Below are 17,809 nucleotides of genomic sequence, written 5' to 3' on the forward strand. Positions count from 1 at the left end.
CCCCGTGGATCCAAGGATCAGGCCAGATGGGTAAAGAGGAGCAGCTCCAGCTCGGATACTGGGTGCCTGGGGAGGATAAAGCAGGATTTCCCTTTCTCCTGCAGAGCAAAGATGAATTTGGGAGCGCAGAGGGAGAGAGGGAGCACTGCCTTGCTTGGGGAATCTCCTTGCCAGAGGCTCTCAGTCATTCCTTGGCAAAAACGGGGGCAAAATCGAGGATGGCAGGAGTGGTGTTGTATTCCTGTCTCTCCTTGGGGCTGGATAGACCATCCCAGGTCTGGAGCTTCTCCTCTTTCCTGGGCTTTTGGGTGATTTCATCTCATTTTGGGGTGGGGGTTTGCTATGAAACCCTGAGTGCACAACTCGGGGTCATTCCCTGCAGTGAGACCGAAGTTTTTGGGGTCTGGGAGGGGGACAAGGGGAACTTGGGGGAGAGCCTGAGGATGGAACCCCTGTGCTGACATGATTTTGATACCATTTTCAAATTATCCATGTCAGGAAAATTGATCCACAAACACCAGAGGTTTATGTGCAGAAAGGAGACAGAGGAGTCCTTTTCCAAATGGATTTGGTTTCAATGTAACTGAATTTATAAACCGAAGTGAACAAAGAGCATTCAGACTAGAAAGTGCCCGTGGGTGTTCCAGGTCCCCAGGGCTGTGGGCAGAGCAGAGCAGGGAGAAAACAAATGTGATGTCTGAGAGCAGCTGAAGGAACAGACGATCAGATCACACAGGTGAGGGGATTCCGGTGGAAAGGAGGAGGATTGGATCACGGGGATGGAGAGGGGCAGAAATGGTCAGAAGGGAGGAGCTGCAATTATCCAGCAGGAGAGGGATGGGCTGGAAGCTCCGAGCTCTCACAGCAAAGAGGGATGGAGAGAAGAATGGCTCAAGTTGCTGCCAGCAGAGAAGGGAAGAGAGGGTCAGAGCTGATCTCGGGATAGGGAAATGCCAAATTCCCGGGAATGGCTGGATGCAGGTACCAGCTTAGCGCACTCCTGGTGTTTGCACTTCCAAGGGGAGCTACCTGCCCTCACTTCCCTAGGAATAAATATTTCCTGCAGTTTAAGGCGCTTTCCTTTGTCAGGATTTGACAGGATTTAGGATTTTGAAATTTAATTTGAGGATTAAAACGCAGAAGAATTTGTGTGAAGCCCTGCAGCGAATCCCTGATCACCTGGGCTGTCCTTCCTCATCCCGGCTTCCCAGGCATGACACAATGCCTGACTCGGAGCCACTGGGTGACAGGGGCCAAAAGTCTGCAATAATGAGCTGTGCCTGTGAGCAGAGCATTCATGGGCTGCTGGCAGAGCTCCAGGCTCTGGGGTTTGCACTTCATCCACATGCTGACATAATCTCTGCCATTAATTCCGTGGAAAATCGGAGCAGGCCAAGGTTTTTTATCAGATTGACTCGGGATTAGGCAGTTCTTAACATCTGCACAGCCAGGCAGCCTCTCCTGTGCAGGGCTGGGATTTATGGGAGCCTTTCATGGATTCCAGGCCCTGTGCAATCAATTAGGAACCAGACAGAGCCAGTGCCTGCTGCTCCATCGTGCTCCACTGGGAGCAGGGCAGGAAGGTGACTCTGAGAATTCTCACCTGGCTTCGGGACTTCTGTGGCTTTTCTAATGATGAAAACATGATTCTGGGGAGACAGCTCTCTGTGCAAGGCTGGTGGTGTGATTCCTGTTTGGTGTCTTTCTGCCTTTGTGGGATTTTTTTCTTTTAATGTTCCCAAATGTAGTTGGTTTTCCGTTCTCCTTGGTGTCGACTACCACAGAGTGCTGGGGCTGGGAGATGGATGTGGGATTCTTGGGAATGATGGAAATGCTGAAGGTCTGTGAGGAAAGTGTGGCTAAGTCGTGGTTTTTAAAAATGACATGAATTTGGGCAAGTATTTCCTGCAAAATCCATCCACTGACCAGGGATCCACCTGGAGAGAGACTCCTGGGGGTGGGAATAAAAACGTCCCCCATCCCAGATCTCATTACAGATTCTCTTCTGGAGAAATTTTCCTGCTCTGCAGACTTTGGCAGGGAGCACACGCCTCACCCTGGCGTGGGGACAGTGACAGAATCCAGCAGCAGGACTGGGAGCACTGGGAGATTTTCCAGTGGCCCCCAGTTTGGAGCTGGAAGGGGAGCAGCTCTGTGGAGCTCCGGAGTTTGGGGATTTCATCCTTGGATTGCGTCCTTGGGCTGCCCAGCCCGGGGAGGTGAGGATGGGGAGGTCACTGCTCCTCCTGGGATGCTGCTGGCACTCAGAGGCCCTGGGATGTGCCAGGAGCACATGGAGTGAACACCAAGAGGGACAGAGGGAGCTGGCCAGAGGCTGCTGCCGCTCAGAAATCCAGGGAATAGCTGGAGGCAAGGAACTGCAGATATTTAGTTATTTATTTTTAATATCCTAAGTCACTTTTCACAGTTTAATTTATTTCTTAATTTTTTTGCGGTGAAGCTTCTCTACCTACTTTTTAGTTCCAGCCTTTTTTTGAGGAGGAGCTCCCCAGGGACGAGTTGCAGGCGGATTCCTCCCAAACCTGCCGCCAGCCTCAGTCCCAGATTTCGGGATCCGCCAGCCCAGCTCGGTTTCTGCGGGCTGGAGCAGTGGGGAAAGCTGGGATCACTCACTCCAGGAATTCAAAGGCACCTCCCAGCCCTGCAGGAGCTCAGGGAGCCCCACAGAACCAGGGGGTGCAGGGTCCCTCTTTAGACCCCTGGGAGGAATCCCTGTGTTTGTGTGGAAAACAGGAATTCAGCCCGGCTGCAACTGCAGGTTTCTTCAGAGCCTCAAACAAAAAGAAAATGTGACCTAATAAGATGATAATAATATCAAATAAGCTGCTCTTGCTGCTGTTGAGATAGGTTTGAAGAATTCCGAGATTTTTGAACTGGAAGAGGAGCAGATTAGGGCCAGGGTCAAACCCTGCTGGGGGTGCTCACCTGGTATTCGGTTTTTTGGAAATTCAGGTGTTTCTGAATGCTCAGGTTCTCTCTGCTCCTATCTGGTACATTTGGTAGAAGGGAATAAGCAGATGGAATGAAACCAAATTTTATACATTTTTCTGTTTTTTTGGGGTGCTCTGGCTCCTCGCAGAGCCCGGCCCAGCCTGGTTTGTGTGGGAGCAGCACGGTAGCGGCGCTCCCAGAGCACAAATACCTCTCCCATATGTTTCAGCTCAGCACTTAAACCCGTGCTTTTCAACCTCTGTGGGTGTCTTGATATTCTTATTTAAACAGAATATTCCATGGCAGAATTATGGGGGTTGTAAGGCTGCAGGAGCCTGAGCACTCACAGGGCTCTGGTGAGTGGCTCACCCCCCTCACAAAACCCCAAAAAGTGTGGGGTTGTCTGCAAAGCCTCGGCCTGGGGCGTGCCAGCCAGCTGGGGGCTGATAAAACAGGAAATTCTCTCCAATAGGAGCTGAGTGAGGAGCTACAAGCAGAGCCCTGCGCTTGGCAGGAGAGCTGATGTGGGGTGGGAGAGCTGGAGGCCACCAGGGAATTGGGGCTGGGCACAGGGGAGCTCCCAGCTGGGGCTGAAATGGAGAAATACCATAATATAATAAATATCATATCATATCATATCATATCATGTCATGTCATGTCATGTCATGTCATGTCATGTCATGTCATGTCATGTCATATCATATCATATCATATCATATCATATCATATCATATCATATCATATCTACAATATAATATATTATTATGTATTATACATATATTATACATATATGTATTATATTATTATAAGTATATTATACATATTATATATAGTATATTATATTATTTATTATATATTTATTATATTATTGGTATAAGTATATTATAATATAATATAATATAATATAATATAATATAATATAATATAATATAATATAATATAATATAATATAATATAATATAATATAATATAACATAATATAATATAATATAATATAATATAAAATAATATTATATAATATAATATAATATAATATAATATAATATAATATAATATAATATAATATAATATAATATAACATAATATAATATAATATAATGTAACATAACATAACGGAATAAATATCTAGTAAATATATAGTAAACATATAGTAAACAAATAGTAAATATAAAGTAACTAAAGGAGCCTTGGAGTGTCCAGGCATGATGAGGTGTTTCCCAGGAATTCACTGAGGCCAAGCAGGGTGGATTTTGGTGTGCACAATGTACAGGGGATGGTGTTTTATTCCGTGGCTCTGCTGTTGGTTTGTGGATATTTCCCTTTTCCCCTCAATACTGACAAACACAGTGAGGTGTGTGAGAGCAGAGGGTCACAAAGAAAGGAGAATTATTGACCCAGGCTGGGAGATTTAGAGCTGTCACGTGTCAGTCTGGCTGCAAAGTTGCTAATTACAATCATTTATTATGAATTCAGCTCCTCATGTGTTGGACCTTGAGCTAAATTTGTTGATCTGGGCTTTCCCAGCAGAGAATTCCTGAGCTCTGGGAGGTTCTGTGGGTGCTGGATCTGCAGCTGGGCTTTCCCAGCAGAGAATTCCTGAGCTCTGGGAGGTTCTGTGGGTGCTGGATCTGCAGCTGGGCTTTCCCAGCAGAGAATTCCTGGCCCCGATGCAGCCCAACGTCTCCAGGGTATCCCGGCATGGAACACCCTGGGCTCTGTCTGGGGGAGGTTTTATTCCTTTCAGTGAAGAGCATCAGCCTAAACCAGCTCCTAACCCTGCCCCAGTTCCTTCAGGGGTCCCTGCTCCTCCCATTCCCAGCCTGCCAGCAATGCTGGAGAGCTCAGGACGTGGCAGCAGGAACAGCAGCCGCTTATTTTTGCATCTTTTTGTCTTTGTGGCCTTCCTGCGTTCCCTGAGGCAGCGTGACTCGTGTCACCAGAGCCGAGGTCACCCCTGGAGCAGGGGTTTGTGAGCCGTGCCTGGGATCAGATGTCTCCGAGTCCCTCTGGCTCCGTGCAGGGAATTCCCAGCTGGGTTGGTGCTGCTGTTGTTGGCAGCCTCTTTCTGCTCCCTGTGGCTCTGAATCGAAGCCACCTGTCCCAAACGGGATCTGTGTGTCCCTCTCTGCCTTGAGGAAAGTGCTGCAGCGCCAAGGATGCTTTTGTAACTTTCTGGAGCTAAAAACGGATCCATCTGAATCCCAGCAGAGCTGGCCATGAGATCCTGGTACATCTCACAGGCTCCCTTGCACACGCAAAATGCAGAGAGGAATCGTTTGGGGCAGGGAGCTGGGAGATGTCCCACTTTTATTCTCTTTAATGGAAATATCCTGGAGTGTTAGTGCAGGAAAAGGATTCCTGAAATCCAGGCGGAATGGTCTTTATTCCCCTGATTGCGGATTCAGGCTGGAAAATCCCTCTGAGATTGTTGGGTCCAACCACCTGGCACTGCCAAGGCCACCATTGATGGCTTCTAAATCCCTGCAGGGACGGGACCTCCAGCACTGCCCTGGGCAGCCTGTTCCAACTCTTCCCATGAGGAATTTGTTCCTAAAATCCAACCTGAATGTCCCCTGGCACAGCTTGAGGCTGTTCCCTCTCTTCCTGTTACTCCCTGCAAGCCAAACTTGCCCAAATCCACTTCCAGGTGGCCGCTCACCTTGAAGGGGGGACCGGGAGCTCTTCCCATTCCTTGGGGTTATTCTGGCTGCCAGCCCCGGGAAGGGAAGCTGGGGGAGCAGGGACACAAGGCCTGGAATTCAGCTGCCATCAGCAGAAGCTGCTGTGCTGGGATCAGCCAGAGATTGCAGGTGACAGCCCCTCGGTGCCACCAGCAGCCCCCAGGGGATTTTCATATTTATTTTCCATCTTGTTAGCACACTGCCCCCTGCTCCAAACCCTTCCTGCTGCACAAACACTGCTCTCTGCCTCGCCTCTGGGAGGTTTCCACGGGAAACTTTCCAAGCGGGGATCATTTCAGCCCGCACCGGGAGCATTTCCATCGCTGCCTTGGGAGCTGCTCCTGCTCCATCCTCGGGAGAACCTTCCTGGGCCACGGGGGAGCCGCTCCCGTGAGAACCACGGAGCTCCCGGCCGTGGGAGAACATCTCCCTGCCAGAGAGCTCCCATCTGGAGCGCTGGAAACCTGGAAAAGGGGTTGGGAAAAGAGCAGGAGCTGAGACGTGCCATGGCTGGGATTCCCGAAAGGAATCACACAGGGGATGCCTGGCTGCTGCTCAAGCTACAGAAGAGTGTGTTTGTGGCTTAATACTACTACTATTATTATTATTATTATTATTATTATTACTATTATTATTATTACTATTATTACTATTACTATTATTACTATTACTATTACTATAATTACTATTATTATTATTACTATTATTATTATTATTCATTATCTTTATCTTTAGCATTATCTTTATAATTATTTATTATTATTATCATTATATTACATATATATAATTTTATATAATTATGTATTATATAGGATATACTCTATATAATTATATAGTATATATTGTGTTATATATATCACTATATACAATATATTATATATCACTATGTATAAAATGTATTACATTATATTATATTATATTATATTATATTATATTATATTATATTACATTACATTACATTACATTACGTTACGTTACATTACATTACATTATATTATATTATATTATATTACATTATATTACATTATATTACATTACATTATATTACATCACATTACATTATATTATATTATATTATATATTATATTATATTATATTACTTACATTACATTACATTATATTATATTATATTATATTATATTACATTATATTACATTACATCACATTATATTATATTATATTATATTATATTATATTACATTACATTATATTATATTATATTATATTATATTATATTATATTACATTACATTATATTATATTATATTATATTATATTACATTACATTACATTACATTACATTATATATTATATTATATTATATTATATTATATTATATTACATTACATTATATTATATTATATTATATTATATTATATTATATTATATTATATTATATTACATTATATTACATTACATCACATTATATTATATTATATTATATTATATTATATTACATTACATTACATTACATTACATTACATTACATTATATTATATTATATTATATTATATTATATTATATTATATTATATTACATTACATTATATTACATTACATCTCATTACATTACATTACATTACATTACATTACATTACATTATATTATATATACATCTGAACTGTAGGAGCACCGAAAGCCCCTCCTGGTGCTGATGGATTCAGCAGGAGTGAATCCACGGATTCGGGATTTGGGGCCTTTTCCCAGGTGTTCCACAACCCAGCCCCCCATTCCCTTAGTGCAGGTGAGAGTTCCCACCTGGAATCTCTCACCTGCCTGGAACTGATGTGGAATTTTGTAGGACGAAGCTTTCCATCCTCCCTGCTGCTGTCCAGAGGGACTGATGGTATCTCAGGCATCCCTGGGATCAGTCCTCATTTCCTCGCTGGGCTCTGACAGCAGGCAGGAAATGAGAAATAATTGAATCAGTTCCTACAAATTGGTTTGTCTCGGATCCAGTCTGAGGGACGGGGAAGGGCCTGGGCTGTGTCTGAGGCTCAGAGCATTTCTGTCTCCAGCAGATCAAGGTACAGAATTTCATTAATAACCGCAGCCCCCAGGTGCTGGGAGCAGCAGGAAGGTTGATGGGATGGGCTGCTCGGAGGTGATAATCCCAGCCCAATCCATCAGATCCTCTGGGATGTCGAGGGGTTGTAATAACCTGAGTGGCTTTGGGAATTCTGTCAGTGGTATTTATATCTGGAGATCAGAAATTCATCAGCCATCAACGCCCAGTGGTGATGAGGGCAAGAACAGAGCAGAAATTGGTATTTTTTTGGTACTTTCTGGGGATTTTTGTTGCTGCTGGCTCTCAGGTTGTCTCTCCTGTGCTGTCACCTCAGGAAAAGAGGGATGGGGCAGCTGGGCTTGATTTCGTTTGCCACTTTTCAGTAGAGCCAGAGGCTCCCCTGCTATGGAAATAAACCCAGCCTATCATAATTAATTATTGTAATTATGTATTAGGAGCTTTCCGTGGGGCCTCTCTTGGGGAGGTGTCAGATCCTGGAACTGTTTGATTCCCCTCTGAATTCCAGCAGAGCCAAGGATGGATCCCAGAAGGATCAGCTGGTGGGAAACCCAGGATGGTGCCAGCGAGGACAGGGATGTGCTCCAGCACCTTGGGAATTGCACATCCCAGAAACCTCAGAGGGAGCAGCTGCTGATGCCAGTCCCACCCAGGGAAAGGCCTTGAGATTCCAGAGGGGATCATTTCTCCTGGAAAACCATCCTGCTGCTCCCCACCAGCCTCTCCTGGAGCTTCTCCTGGCACTGGCAGGGGCTGTCCCTGTCACAGGGTGAGCTGGTGACGGCATTTGGGAATCGAATGTTTGTGCTGAAGTTGTTCCATCACAAGTCCACATCCCAAATCCTCAGAAATCCAGGCCCTTCCTGTTATTCCTGGATGTCACAAGGCCGGCCCTTGGATGGGGATTGGGTTATTTGGAGTAACAGACAGAGCTTTTGGATGTTCAGGTCATGGATGGGTATTCCTGGCGCTGGTGGAGAAGGAGAGGAAATCCAATATTCCCAGCGGGGCTGGAGCTGCTGGAAGGGGAAATGTTTGGGTCTGTGTTGCTAAGGAGCAAAAGGCTGGGGATAAACACAAATCCTGAGCTGAGCACAGACCCTGCGCCCCTCCAGGGTGGGTTCAGCCCCTTCTCGGAGAGGGACAATCCCCAAGGAGAGCTCCTCCAGCCTGTGCTGCTGGAGAGGAGGAATTCATCCCTTTCCTCACCCCCGAGGGGCTCCTCCCGTGGAGCTCCCAGAGCTGACGGAGCTGTGGGAGAGGAGGGCACTGCCAGAGCATCCCGGCCGGAACCTTCCAGAAAAGCTTCCAGGAAGAGGAGCTGAGCCCCCGTGGGACAAGAGGGAAACAAAAGGATGTGACAAAGCAGACAGAGCCCAGAGGAGGGGTCTGGTCTGAGCCAGTTTTGTGGCTCTTTTGTACAGAAAAGTCAGCGTTTCCTATTCCATCCCTTAATAACAACAGGGTCAGCGTTGCTGGAGTTGGCTGAGGGGAAGCTGGAAGTGACCACAAATCCCTGGATGACTCCCCTGGGAGAAGGGAACCACAGCTTTTGAAGTTTGCTCAAGTGAGGCAGCGGCACCAGGGAAATGCCTTTGGGTCATCTTGGGAAATACTTCACAAATTTGGCACAAATTAGGGCTGGAAATTCCCTTCTGTCCCTGGGAGTACTCGGGGTATTTGAGTGGATCCCTGGCCAGACAGTGAGGAAACACAAGGATCCTGAAGGATCCGTGGCCACCAGCGCCATGAGCAGAGGCATGTGGTCAGTGCAAGGCTCTTCAAGTCTCTAATTTTATTGAAATAAACTCTTCATCAAATAAATTCTGTCCCAATGCCATGTTCTGTAGCTCTGACTGCAGTTCAGGCCTCACCCACTCCAGTGAGTGCCCAAAGGCTCCTCATTCCCCCTCCAGGGGGAGAAACCTTCACAATAAAATGCATTTCTTGATGTTAAAAAATTAATGCAAATTTGGAAATATCAAATCACTTAAAATCATGAAATGCTTCAGGTTGGAAGGGACCTCAAATCCCACCCAGTGCCACCCCAGCCATGGCAGGGTCACCCCCACTGTCCCAGGGTCACCCCCACTGTCCCAGGGTCACCTCCCACTGTCCCAGGGTCACCCCCACTGTCCCAGGGTCACCCCCACTGTCCCCAGGGTCACCTCCCACTGTCCCAGGGTCACCCCCACTGTCCCAGGGTCACCCCCACTGTCCCCAGGGTCACCCCCACTGTCCCAGGCTGCTCCAGCCCCAATGTCCAGCCTGGCCTTGGGCACTGCCAGGGATCCAGGGACAGCCACAGCTGCTCTGGCAATTCCAGCCCAGCCCCTCCCCACCCTCCCAGGGAACAATTCCTGCCCAAGATCCCACCCAAATCTCCCCTTTTCCAATCTCAAGCCATTCCCTGTGTCCTGTCCCTGCAGGCCTTGTCCCCAGTCCCTCTCCAGCTCTCCTGGAGCCCCTGCAGGCCCTGGAGGGGGCTCTGAGCTCTCCCTGGAGCTTCTCCTCTCCAGCTGAGCACCCCCAGCTCTCCCAGCCTGGCTCCAGAGGGGCTCCAGCCCTGGGAGCAGCTCCAGGGGCTCCTGTGGATTTGTTACCATAAATGACCTCAGTCCATAACAATTTATTCAGGAATTTTAGGATCTCTGCAGTGTAACAAGTGCCACAGAGCCCCCAAAGCGAGATCCTGCAGGGAATAAAACCCTGGGATAAGGCCAGGAGGCTGAGCCAGGATGAGTGACAGAGGGACAGAGGGACAGGGTCAGGGACAGAGGGACAGAGGGACAGAGGGACAGGGTCAGGGACAGAGGGACAGAGGGACAGAGGGACAGAGGGACAGGGGGACAGGGGGACAGGAGACAAGGTCAGGGACAGAGGGACAGGAGCAGCCTGGAATGACAGAAAGCAGCAGTGGCCTCCAGAGCTGTTGGGAGAGGCAGGAGTGGCCGTGTCATTCACTGGAGAGTGGCCAGCCCGTGCTGGGGGGGCACAGGACAGGTCACCCGTGGGGATTTCTGTGCTAGACTTTCCCTGGGAGTATTTTATGAATCAGCTGGATGAGTGGTTGTTTTTTCCCTTTTTCTATCTCCTGTTTTATTCTGTTTCTGTTTGATCTTCCAAGGGAGCTGCTGGAGCAGCGCCCAGGGCTGAGTGTGAGCGCTCACCCACGTGAATTTTGTGCCATGGTCAGACCTGTCTGACTGCTGTGGGCAGAAAAACCCTCCCCAGCCTTGCCTTAGCTTTAATTTATCCTCAAAACATCCAAAAAACAGTCAAAAAAATGTGCCTGCATAATTTAGCTGATATATTTTTGTATCCTATGTTGGGACCCAGCCCCAAACACATAAGGGAAATTGGACAGGTGAGCGTAAAAACTGAAATCTTGAGTCCTCTGGGCCAGGACTCACCAAAATGGAAAGAAAACAGAAAAAAGAGAAAAGCTCAAAGATTGTATTGAGTTGTGAAAAAAAATAAGTGAAGGAACTTGCAGTCAGTCCTGGGATCATGAGCACTGAAACCCAGCAGGGAGAACTTTGTTGCTTTTTTTATAATGAGATGCACATAAGAAATGGAGTGGGTTTTTTGAGTGTGTGTGTTGTTTAGGGTATATTTTTTAGGGTTTGTTTGCTTGTTTGTTTGTTCATTGGGGTTTCCTTTTTTGTTTATTTTTTTGTCTTTGTTTTTCCTATTAATCAAGAAATTTTGGTAAGGGTAGAGCTGTGAATGAAAGTTTCCTGAAGCAGAAGTGAATTTGGGTGGTTTTAAGTCTGGTATCCTCAGGAGGTGGAGGCAGCCACCAGCTGAAGCAGAAAAATGCTGGAAATCCTTCCAGAGGGAAATCCCAGGAGTTCAGGAGGGCTGGACATCCTTCCAGAGGGAAATCCCAGGAGTCCAGGAAGGCTGGACATCCTTCCAGAGGGAAATCCCAGGAGTTCAGGAGGGCTGGACATCCTCCAGTGAGTTGGGAGGAAGGCAATTAATGATCAGTAATTAGTGGCACTGCGGTAGTTACACATTTATCCCTGATCTGGCAAATTTTGCCAGAGACCTAAAGCATAAATGAGATCATTTAATCCCAGAGCAGCCTGTCAGGAACTTCCCAAGGATTGAGGCAAGCCAGATGAGTGGGCAGCCTGGTGACAGATGAAATGTGCCGTCAATAAACCCAAAATCTGACACCGAGCGCAACAACCCGGAGCTTGACTCGCTTCACTTGACAGGGAACCAAACCCAGGGATCAGATATCCCATTCCTGCTCTGTGCACCCTAAATCCAAAAAGCAAACAAGGGATTTCATCAAATGTTAAAACCAGTCGAGGAAATACTTCTTCAGCTGCTGTGGGAGCCTCCAGGGGTGTTCTTTGATACATCAGCAAGCTTCAAATGGTGGAAATTCACAGAATTAATTGCCCACCTCAATAATTAAACCGTAACCGCTGTGACCAGCAAGGTCACATCAGCAAAGCCTTTGCAGGGCAAGGTAAAATCCTGGTGGAATTTAAAAAAAAAAAACAACTTGAAAAAGGAAGCAGGAGGGAAGGGGTGATTCAGGCCAGCTGTGAGCAATGAGTCCCCCAGAAACCTGCTCCTCCTCCCCGCCTGCCAACCACCAAACTTCCTTCCCCACTGGCTGCCCGAGGTTTTATCCTGTGGTTTCCAGCCACATGGAGATTTTGGATGTGGCTCACAGAGCTGAGGGGGAAAAAAAGAAGTGTTTGTGGCTAAAAAGAATGGTCAGGAATTTGTAACAGCAGATACTGAGAACCAAACCTCCTACAGGCTGCAGAGGAAGAAACGCTCCTCGGGTTTGGGTTTCAGCTGAAGGGAAGGAGCTGAGACAAAGCTTTCTCCAGGTTTGTGTTTTCCCATTGTTGGGTTTCCTGTGCCTCCTGACAGTGATTTTGGGCCCATTCTGGGGCTGTCGGGTCTCTGGCACTGCCGAGGCTGCGCTGGCTCCTCCTGCTCAGAGGAGGGTTTGCAGTGCTGGCCCAAAAGAACCTTTCAAAAATGCATCAGAGAGCTGAATGTCGATTTCTGTGCGTCCGTTTGAAAGGACTGGTCCCTAAATCAGCATCAATGACCATCGACTCCCCGTGTTCCCAATCACCCCAGCCTTGAGGGGAGGTGGCACTGCAGGGGCTGGGAGCTGCTAACCACGGGATTGGGAATTCCACAGGGCTCTGGAAGAGAAGCCCAGGTTTGCTGACACAAACCCCAGCTGTGGCCATGCACAGGATGTGCTGGCAGCACACCTCATGGGGAGGGAAAGGTGCTGTGCCTGGGGTAAATCTCCACACGGAGTGAGCTGCTGCTGATTTGTCTTTCTGATGCAAATCCTACGGGCAGGGGAGCTGGGAAAGCGGGATCCCACTGAAGGAATGATGTCCATAAATCCCTCAGAGCAGGCAGATGGCATCTGCAGAGCGTTCTCTGGGCCATGGCGCTGTCACCTCCTGCTTTCTTCCTCTTTGGTTTGGTATTCCTTGAGATCAACTCGCTTTTCCTCTGTCTCCCCTCTCCCTGCCTGTTTTCCACGCGGTCTCGGGGAGCTGTGGGGGAATATCTGTGCTGAAGTGTCGGACCTGCAGTGCCTGATTCCAGATTAAATCACACATCTCTTTCACTGCAGCCGCCGTGGCTTTAATGAGGCTGAGGAAGGGACACAAAAACACTTCCATGGGAGGGTGTAATTGAGGGCAGCGTGAGCACAAGGCTGAAGAAGGAGAAATTCCAGGTTTTCAATGGCCAGGTGGTTCCCAGCACACTGACAGGCAGGAAGGAGGCAGAGAGGGAAGCCTGCAGTACAAACCTGAGCAGAAAGCATTCAGGATTCCTGATTCCTTTTGCTCCTTCTGATTCCTTAACATCGATGAACAGAGGAGGGACATCAACCACCCCTAACAAACGTGTGCCCTGGAATCCTTTAGGGTTAAATGGAAATAACTGGGCATACTGGGATGGAGACTGGGGCACTGGCTGAGCTCTCCACACACTGGCTCAGACCCCTCTGGCCAGATAATAAGATGATGGGTTTTGATGTTGGTGTTTTTAGGGTTTTTTGGGGATTGTGATGGTTGGGAACAGCACGATGGGTGGCAATAAAATGAAGTATTTGGGCCAGCAGGTGACCCTGGTGATGATCTAGAGAACTCCTGCTGATGCTGGAGGACAAAAACACAAACTGGCCCCCCACATGCAGCTGTTGGCCACCAAAACCTGGTTTATGCTGCTGGTGCAGACTGGGGCTGTCTAACACCCAGTTCTCCTCTCTTCTCTCTAATCCATGTCCAAACCTGACCCCGTGAGCTCATCCCCTGAATTTAGGAGCAGCTCCTCTCCCTCTCAGCATCTCCCAGGTCTCTGTGCAGAGCCAAGGGGCTCAGCCAGCGCTGGCAGCACGGGAAGGGTTTAGCCCCAGCTCACTTCCAGCACCCAGGAGGATCATCCTGAATTCCAGCTGCAGCTCCCCCAGACACCCCCCTGGAGCTGGAATTGCCTGGATTCTCCCTGAGGGAAAGGAGCAAAGTGTGTGGGAGATCCAGGGGTGCCTGCAGTGGGACTCAAACACTTCTGAGTCCACCCTTGCAGGAGCTGGAGGTGTTCCCGTGGGTGCATCTGTTCCCATCCTGTCAATTCTGGGCTGGATGAGGGGTCCTTGTGTGGCTTTCTGTGACCCTTGTTTTCCTACATTACAAATACATGAATTTATTAAATATTCACTTACAGAAGTGCTCAATCTATTCCAGTGCAGCTGTTTCTGTTCAAGTTTCTCCTCAGTCTGGCTGCTGCTTTCTCACCCTTCTGGTTTGCAATAGGCTTCACTGGGAAGATACTAAAACCTGACTGATGGTGTTGGATACCTCTGGATCTCCTATTAAGAGGCTTTAGACAGCCTGATTTTTCCAGGGTGGATGTTTGGAGACTTCTGAAGACCAGACTTAATTCCTCCTGGGTAGAAAAATGGCTTGCAAGAAGTGCCATGCTTCAAAAATTTGGCCTCTTTAAGATCTGAGGGGAGCAATTTTGTGTTACCTTATTCTTCTTGTGCTGCAAGTACAGGAAATTGCAGACTTCATTTGCAGAACAGCAGGAGGCTGAAAGATTTGTCTCAGTCTTACAAGGGTTTTTCAACCCCCCCATCCTGCAGCCTTCCCCATGCACTAATGCCTGGACAGAAAATAAAATATATCATGGGAAGGAAGGATGACCGATCTCATTCTCTTGGGTAAACCTAAATCGTTGTCCTGTGCCAGAGATAAAAGAGCCTGGAGTCTGCAGTGTTTACATTTAGTGGTAGCATGATTTATTTATTAAAAAAAGAAAAAAAGAAAAGAAAAAAAAAAAGGAAAGGAAAGGATGTTTTCTTCTCTTTGTGTCCATTCTGGGTGTCTCATTCAGGCTGTGCAGGGGTCACAGGGGGGTTGTGGCACTGGTGACTTCTCAGGTGGCTCTGGCTGCAGCCCTGGAGGGTGGGAGGTGTCCCAGGAGCTTTGGCTGGGATGAGTTTTCCCAGTGCCCAGACTGGGCAGGCTTTAAACAGCAGGGAGTGAGAGGCAGCTGGGCTGGCTGGGACGAACCCTGTCCAGCCTGGGACAAACCCTGTCCAGTCTGGCCTGGGACAAACCCTGTCCAGCCTGGGACAAACCCTGTCCAACCTGGGACAAACCCTGTCCAGTCCAGCCTGGGACAAACCCTGTCCAGCCTGGGACAAACCCTGTCCAGTCTGGGACAAACCCTGTCCAGTCTGGGACAAACCCTGTCCAACCTGGGACAAACCCTGTCCAGTCTGGTCTGGCCTGGGCCAAACCCTGTCCAGTCCGGCCTGGGCCAAACCCTGTCCAGTCTGGCCTGGGACAAACCCTGTCCAGTCTGGTCTGGTCTGGCCCAAACCCTGTCCAGCCTGGTCTGGCCCAAACCCTGTCCAGCCTGGCCTGGGACAAAACCTGTCCAGCCTGGCCTGGGGTCCTCAGCTCGTGTTTTAGGATGGGGGTGCCCCGTGACTCAGCTCAGCTCTGGGCTCTGGTGTGTGCAGAGCAGCAGATGCAGGACACGAGAAGGTCCCAGCACAGCAGTCAGGCGTCTGGAGACACCTGGGCACGAGCTTTGGGTGCTAATTCCCATTTAGCCTAATTACCCAGAGCTCCCAAACAGCAGCCAAGACCTGCGGTGTCAATAACGCGCTGAACTAACCCAGCAAAGTTGTGACTTCTTCTGTTGAGGTGGGAATCTTCTTTTTTTTTTTTTTTTTTTCCCCTTTATCACGCCACCTGTTGCTCATAGGTACAAATCAAACGAAGAGTATGTGTATGTGCGAGGCCGTGGAAGAGGGAAGTATGTTTGTGAGGAGTGTGGAATTCGCTGCAAGAAACCCAGCATGCTGAAGAAACACATTCGCACGCACACAGACGTCAGGCCGTACGTCTGCAAGTACTGTAACTTTGCTTTTAAAACCAAAGGTAAGCCACAGCCAGCTCCCAGCTCCTCTGCTCCGGGCTCTGCCAGCCTGCCGGGGGCACTGGCCAAGGGCATTCCCAGGAGTTGGAGGGAGGGGGATGAGGGAGTTGGAAATCGGTTGGTGTTTTCACAAGAGCAGCTCTGCGTTAAGCCAGGCTGCAGCAGAGCCTCCCTGCCATCCTCCCTGTGCTTCTCCAAGGGAAAAATGCTGAAATGCAGCTTCCCTGGCAGGGCTTTCCAAAAAAAACCACCCCAGGGCGAGAGCAGGAGCTCCAGGCTCCTGGCTGAGCCCCTGGATCCAAGCTCTGGGTGGCTTTTCCTGCTGGTGCTCTCTAGATCTGCCCATCCTCATCCTCTGCAGTTGCATGTGGCTTCCACATTCTCTGTATCACATCAACGGACCTTTTCCCTCAAGGCCTCCATCCCAGGACATCGAGCCATCAGTGCCACCGGGTGTTCTCTGCCATGGCCTCGGGGGGGGTGAGCGCTGGCAAGCCACGTGCAAATAAATAAAATAGCCTGTTCCAAGAGAAACGGGGAATGGGACTTTCCAAATGGGCCAGAGGTGCCTTTAACTTCTTGCAGGGGTCTGGCACCGTGGGTTGGACAATCTGGTGGCAGCGAGTCTCGGGATAAGGCAGCAAAGCGTGGGGCTCAGATTGTTGGTTACAGCTTGACAGAGGCAGATTGTTCAGGGAGCCTGTGGACAGTGCTCTTGGGCACGTGGGGGGATTCCGGGGGCTGTTCCATGCAAGGACTGGGTGATCCTTGTGGGTCCCTCCCAGCTCAGGATGTTCTGGAGCTCCCGCTGTTAGCTCCAGCAGTGTCAGAGGGATGGGGAGCCCAGAAGGAGCCGGTGTCCCCGGGCACGGTGTGGGCGTGGGGAAGGGTGTGTGTGCTCTGGGACACGTCTGCTGGCCCGCAGGGGACAGAGGAGGACAAAGGAAGTGACCGGGGTGGGCAGTGCCTTTGGTGGCTTTGCTGGGAAGGCTGGCGGGGATTTCTGGGTGACAACGTGCCGGTGGTCAGCGGGGCTGCGGGAGAACGGGAAGTGATACCGGGTTTGAGGCCAGATTGTCATGCTGCACATCCCAGCGATGGTTCTTCCTCTCCCTCCCATCCTGGAGATGTTTCTGATTCATTTCCTTTCTCGTCCCTTCTTGCTTTGACTTGGTTCCGAGGTTTTCCTTGGAGAGCTGAACCCACTCGGCCTCTCCCATCACTCCACCTCACTCCCACCATGCTTCTGTAGGGCTTTTGCCCAGGATGCTGGGATCAAACCATCCTCTCCACCACCTCTCTGGCTGCTTCGCTCTTCATCTCTGCTCCCTTGAAGGCCACGATCTCTCAGCTCTGGCTGCACATTGCAGACACTTCCCTTCTTCCGCTTGGCATGGGCAAGGGAGCATGGAAATGCTTCCTTCCACAAGGCAAAAAAAATCATCAACGCTCTGTTGGGATTTGGATGGCAAAGTATCCGTTTGCCTATGGATGCATGGAACGGGCAGAACGTCCCCGGAACGGGATTTATGGATAAATAAATAAATAGTTGCATGATGGTGACTTGGAATTGCATGAGAACGGCTCTTTGCTGGGAGGGGGTGATGGGCAGAGCTCTGGGCTGCGCTCAGACTGCCCAGAAATGGGGGAAAAGCTGTCTGGGGCGGGCACAAGGAGCTCTGGAACAGCAGG

General features: G+C 49.0%; 1 protein-coding gene across 5 annotated transcripts in view; it reads left to right on the forward strand.

Annotated features, from left to right (window-relative positions):
- HIVEP3 (HIVEP zinc finger 3) overlaps positions 1–17,809 on the forward strand; it is a 180,827-nt gene that overhangs the window by 146,523 nt on the left and 16,495 nt on the right. For all 5 annotated transcript variants that reach the window (XM_088067421.1, XM_088067423.1, XM_088067424.1 and 2 more), the window contains one exon: positions 15,944–16,119. In XM_088067421.1, the coding sequence (XP_087923547.1) occupies positions 15,944–16,119 (176 nt within the window). The remainder of the gene's footprint in view (positions 1–15,943; positions 16,120–17,809) is intronic.

This window comes from Pseudopodoces humilis, chromosome 27 (genome assembly GCF_049639895.1).
Source record: "Pseudopodoces humilis isolate 2021_Gansu_Grassland_sample_001 chromosome 27, ASM4963989v1, whole genome shotgun sequence".
NCBI classification, from domain to species: domain Eukaryota; kingdom Metazoa; phylum Chordata; class Aves; order Passeriformes; family Paridae; genus Pseudopodoces; species Pseudopodoces humilis.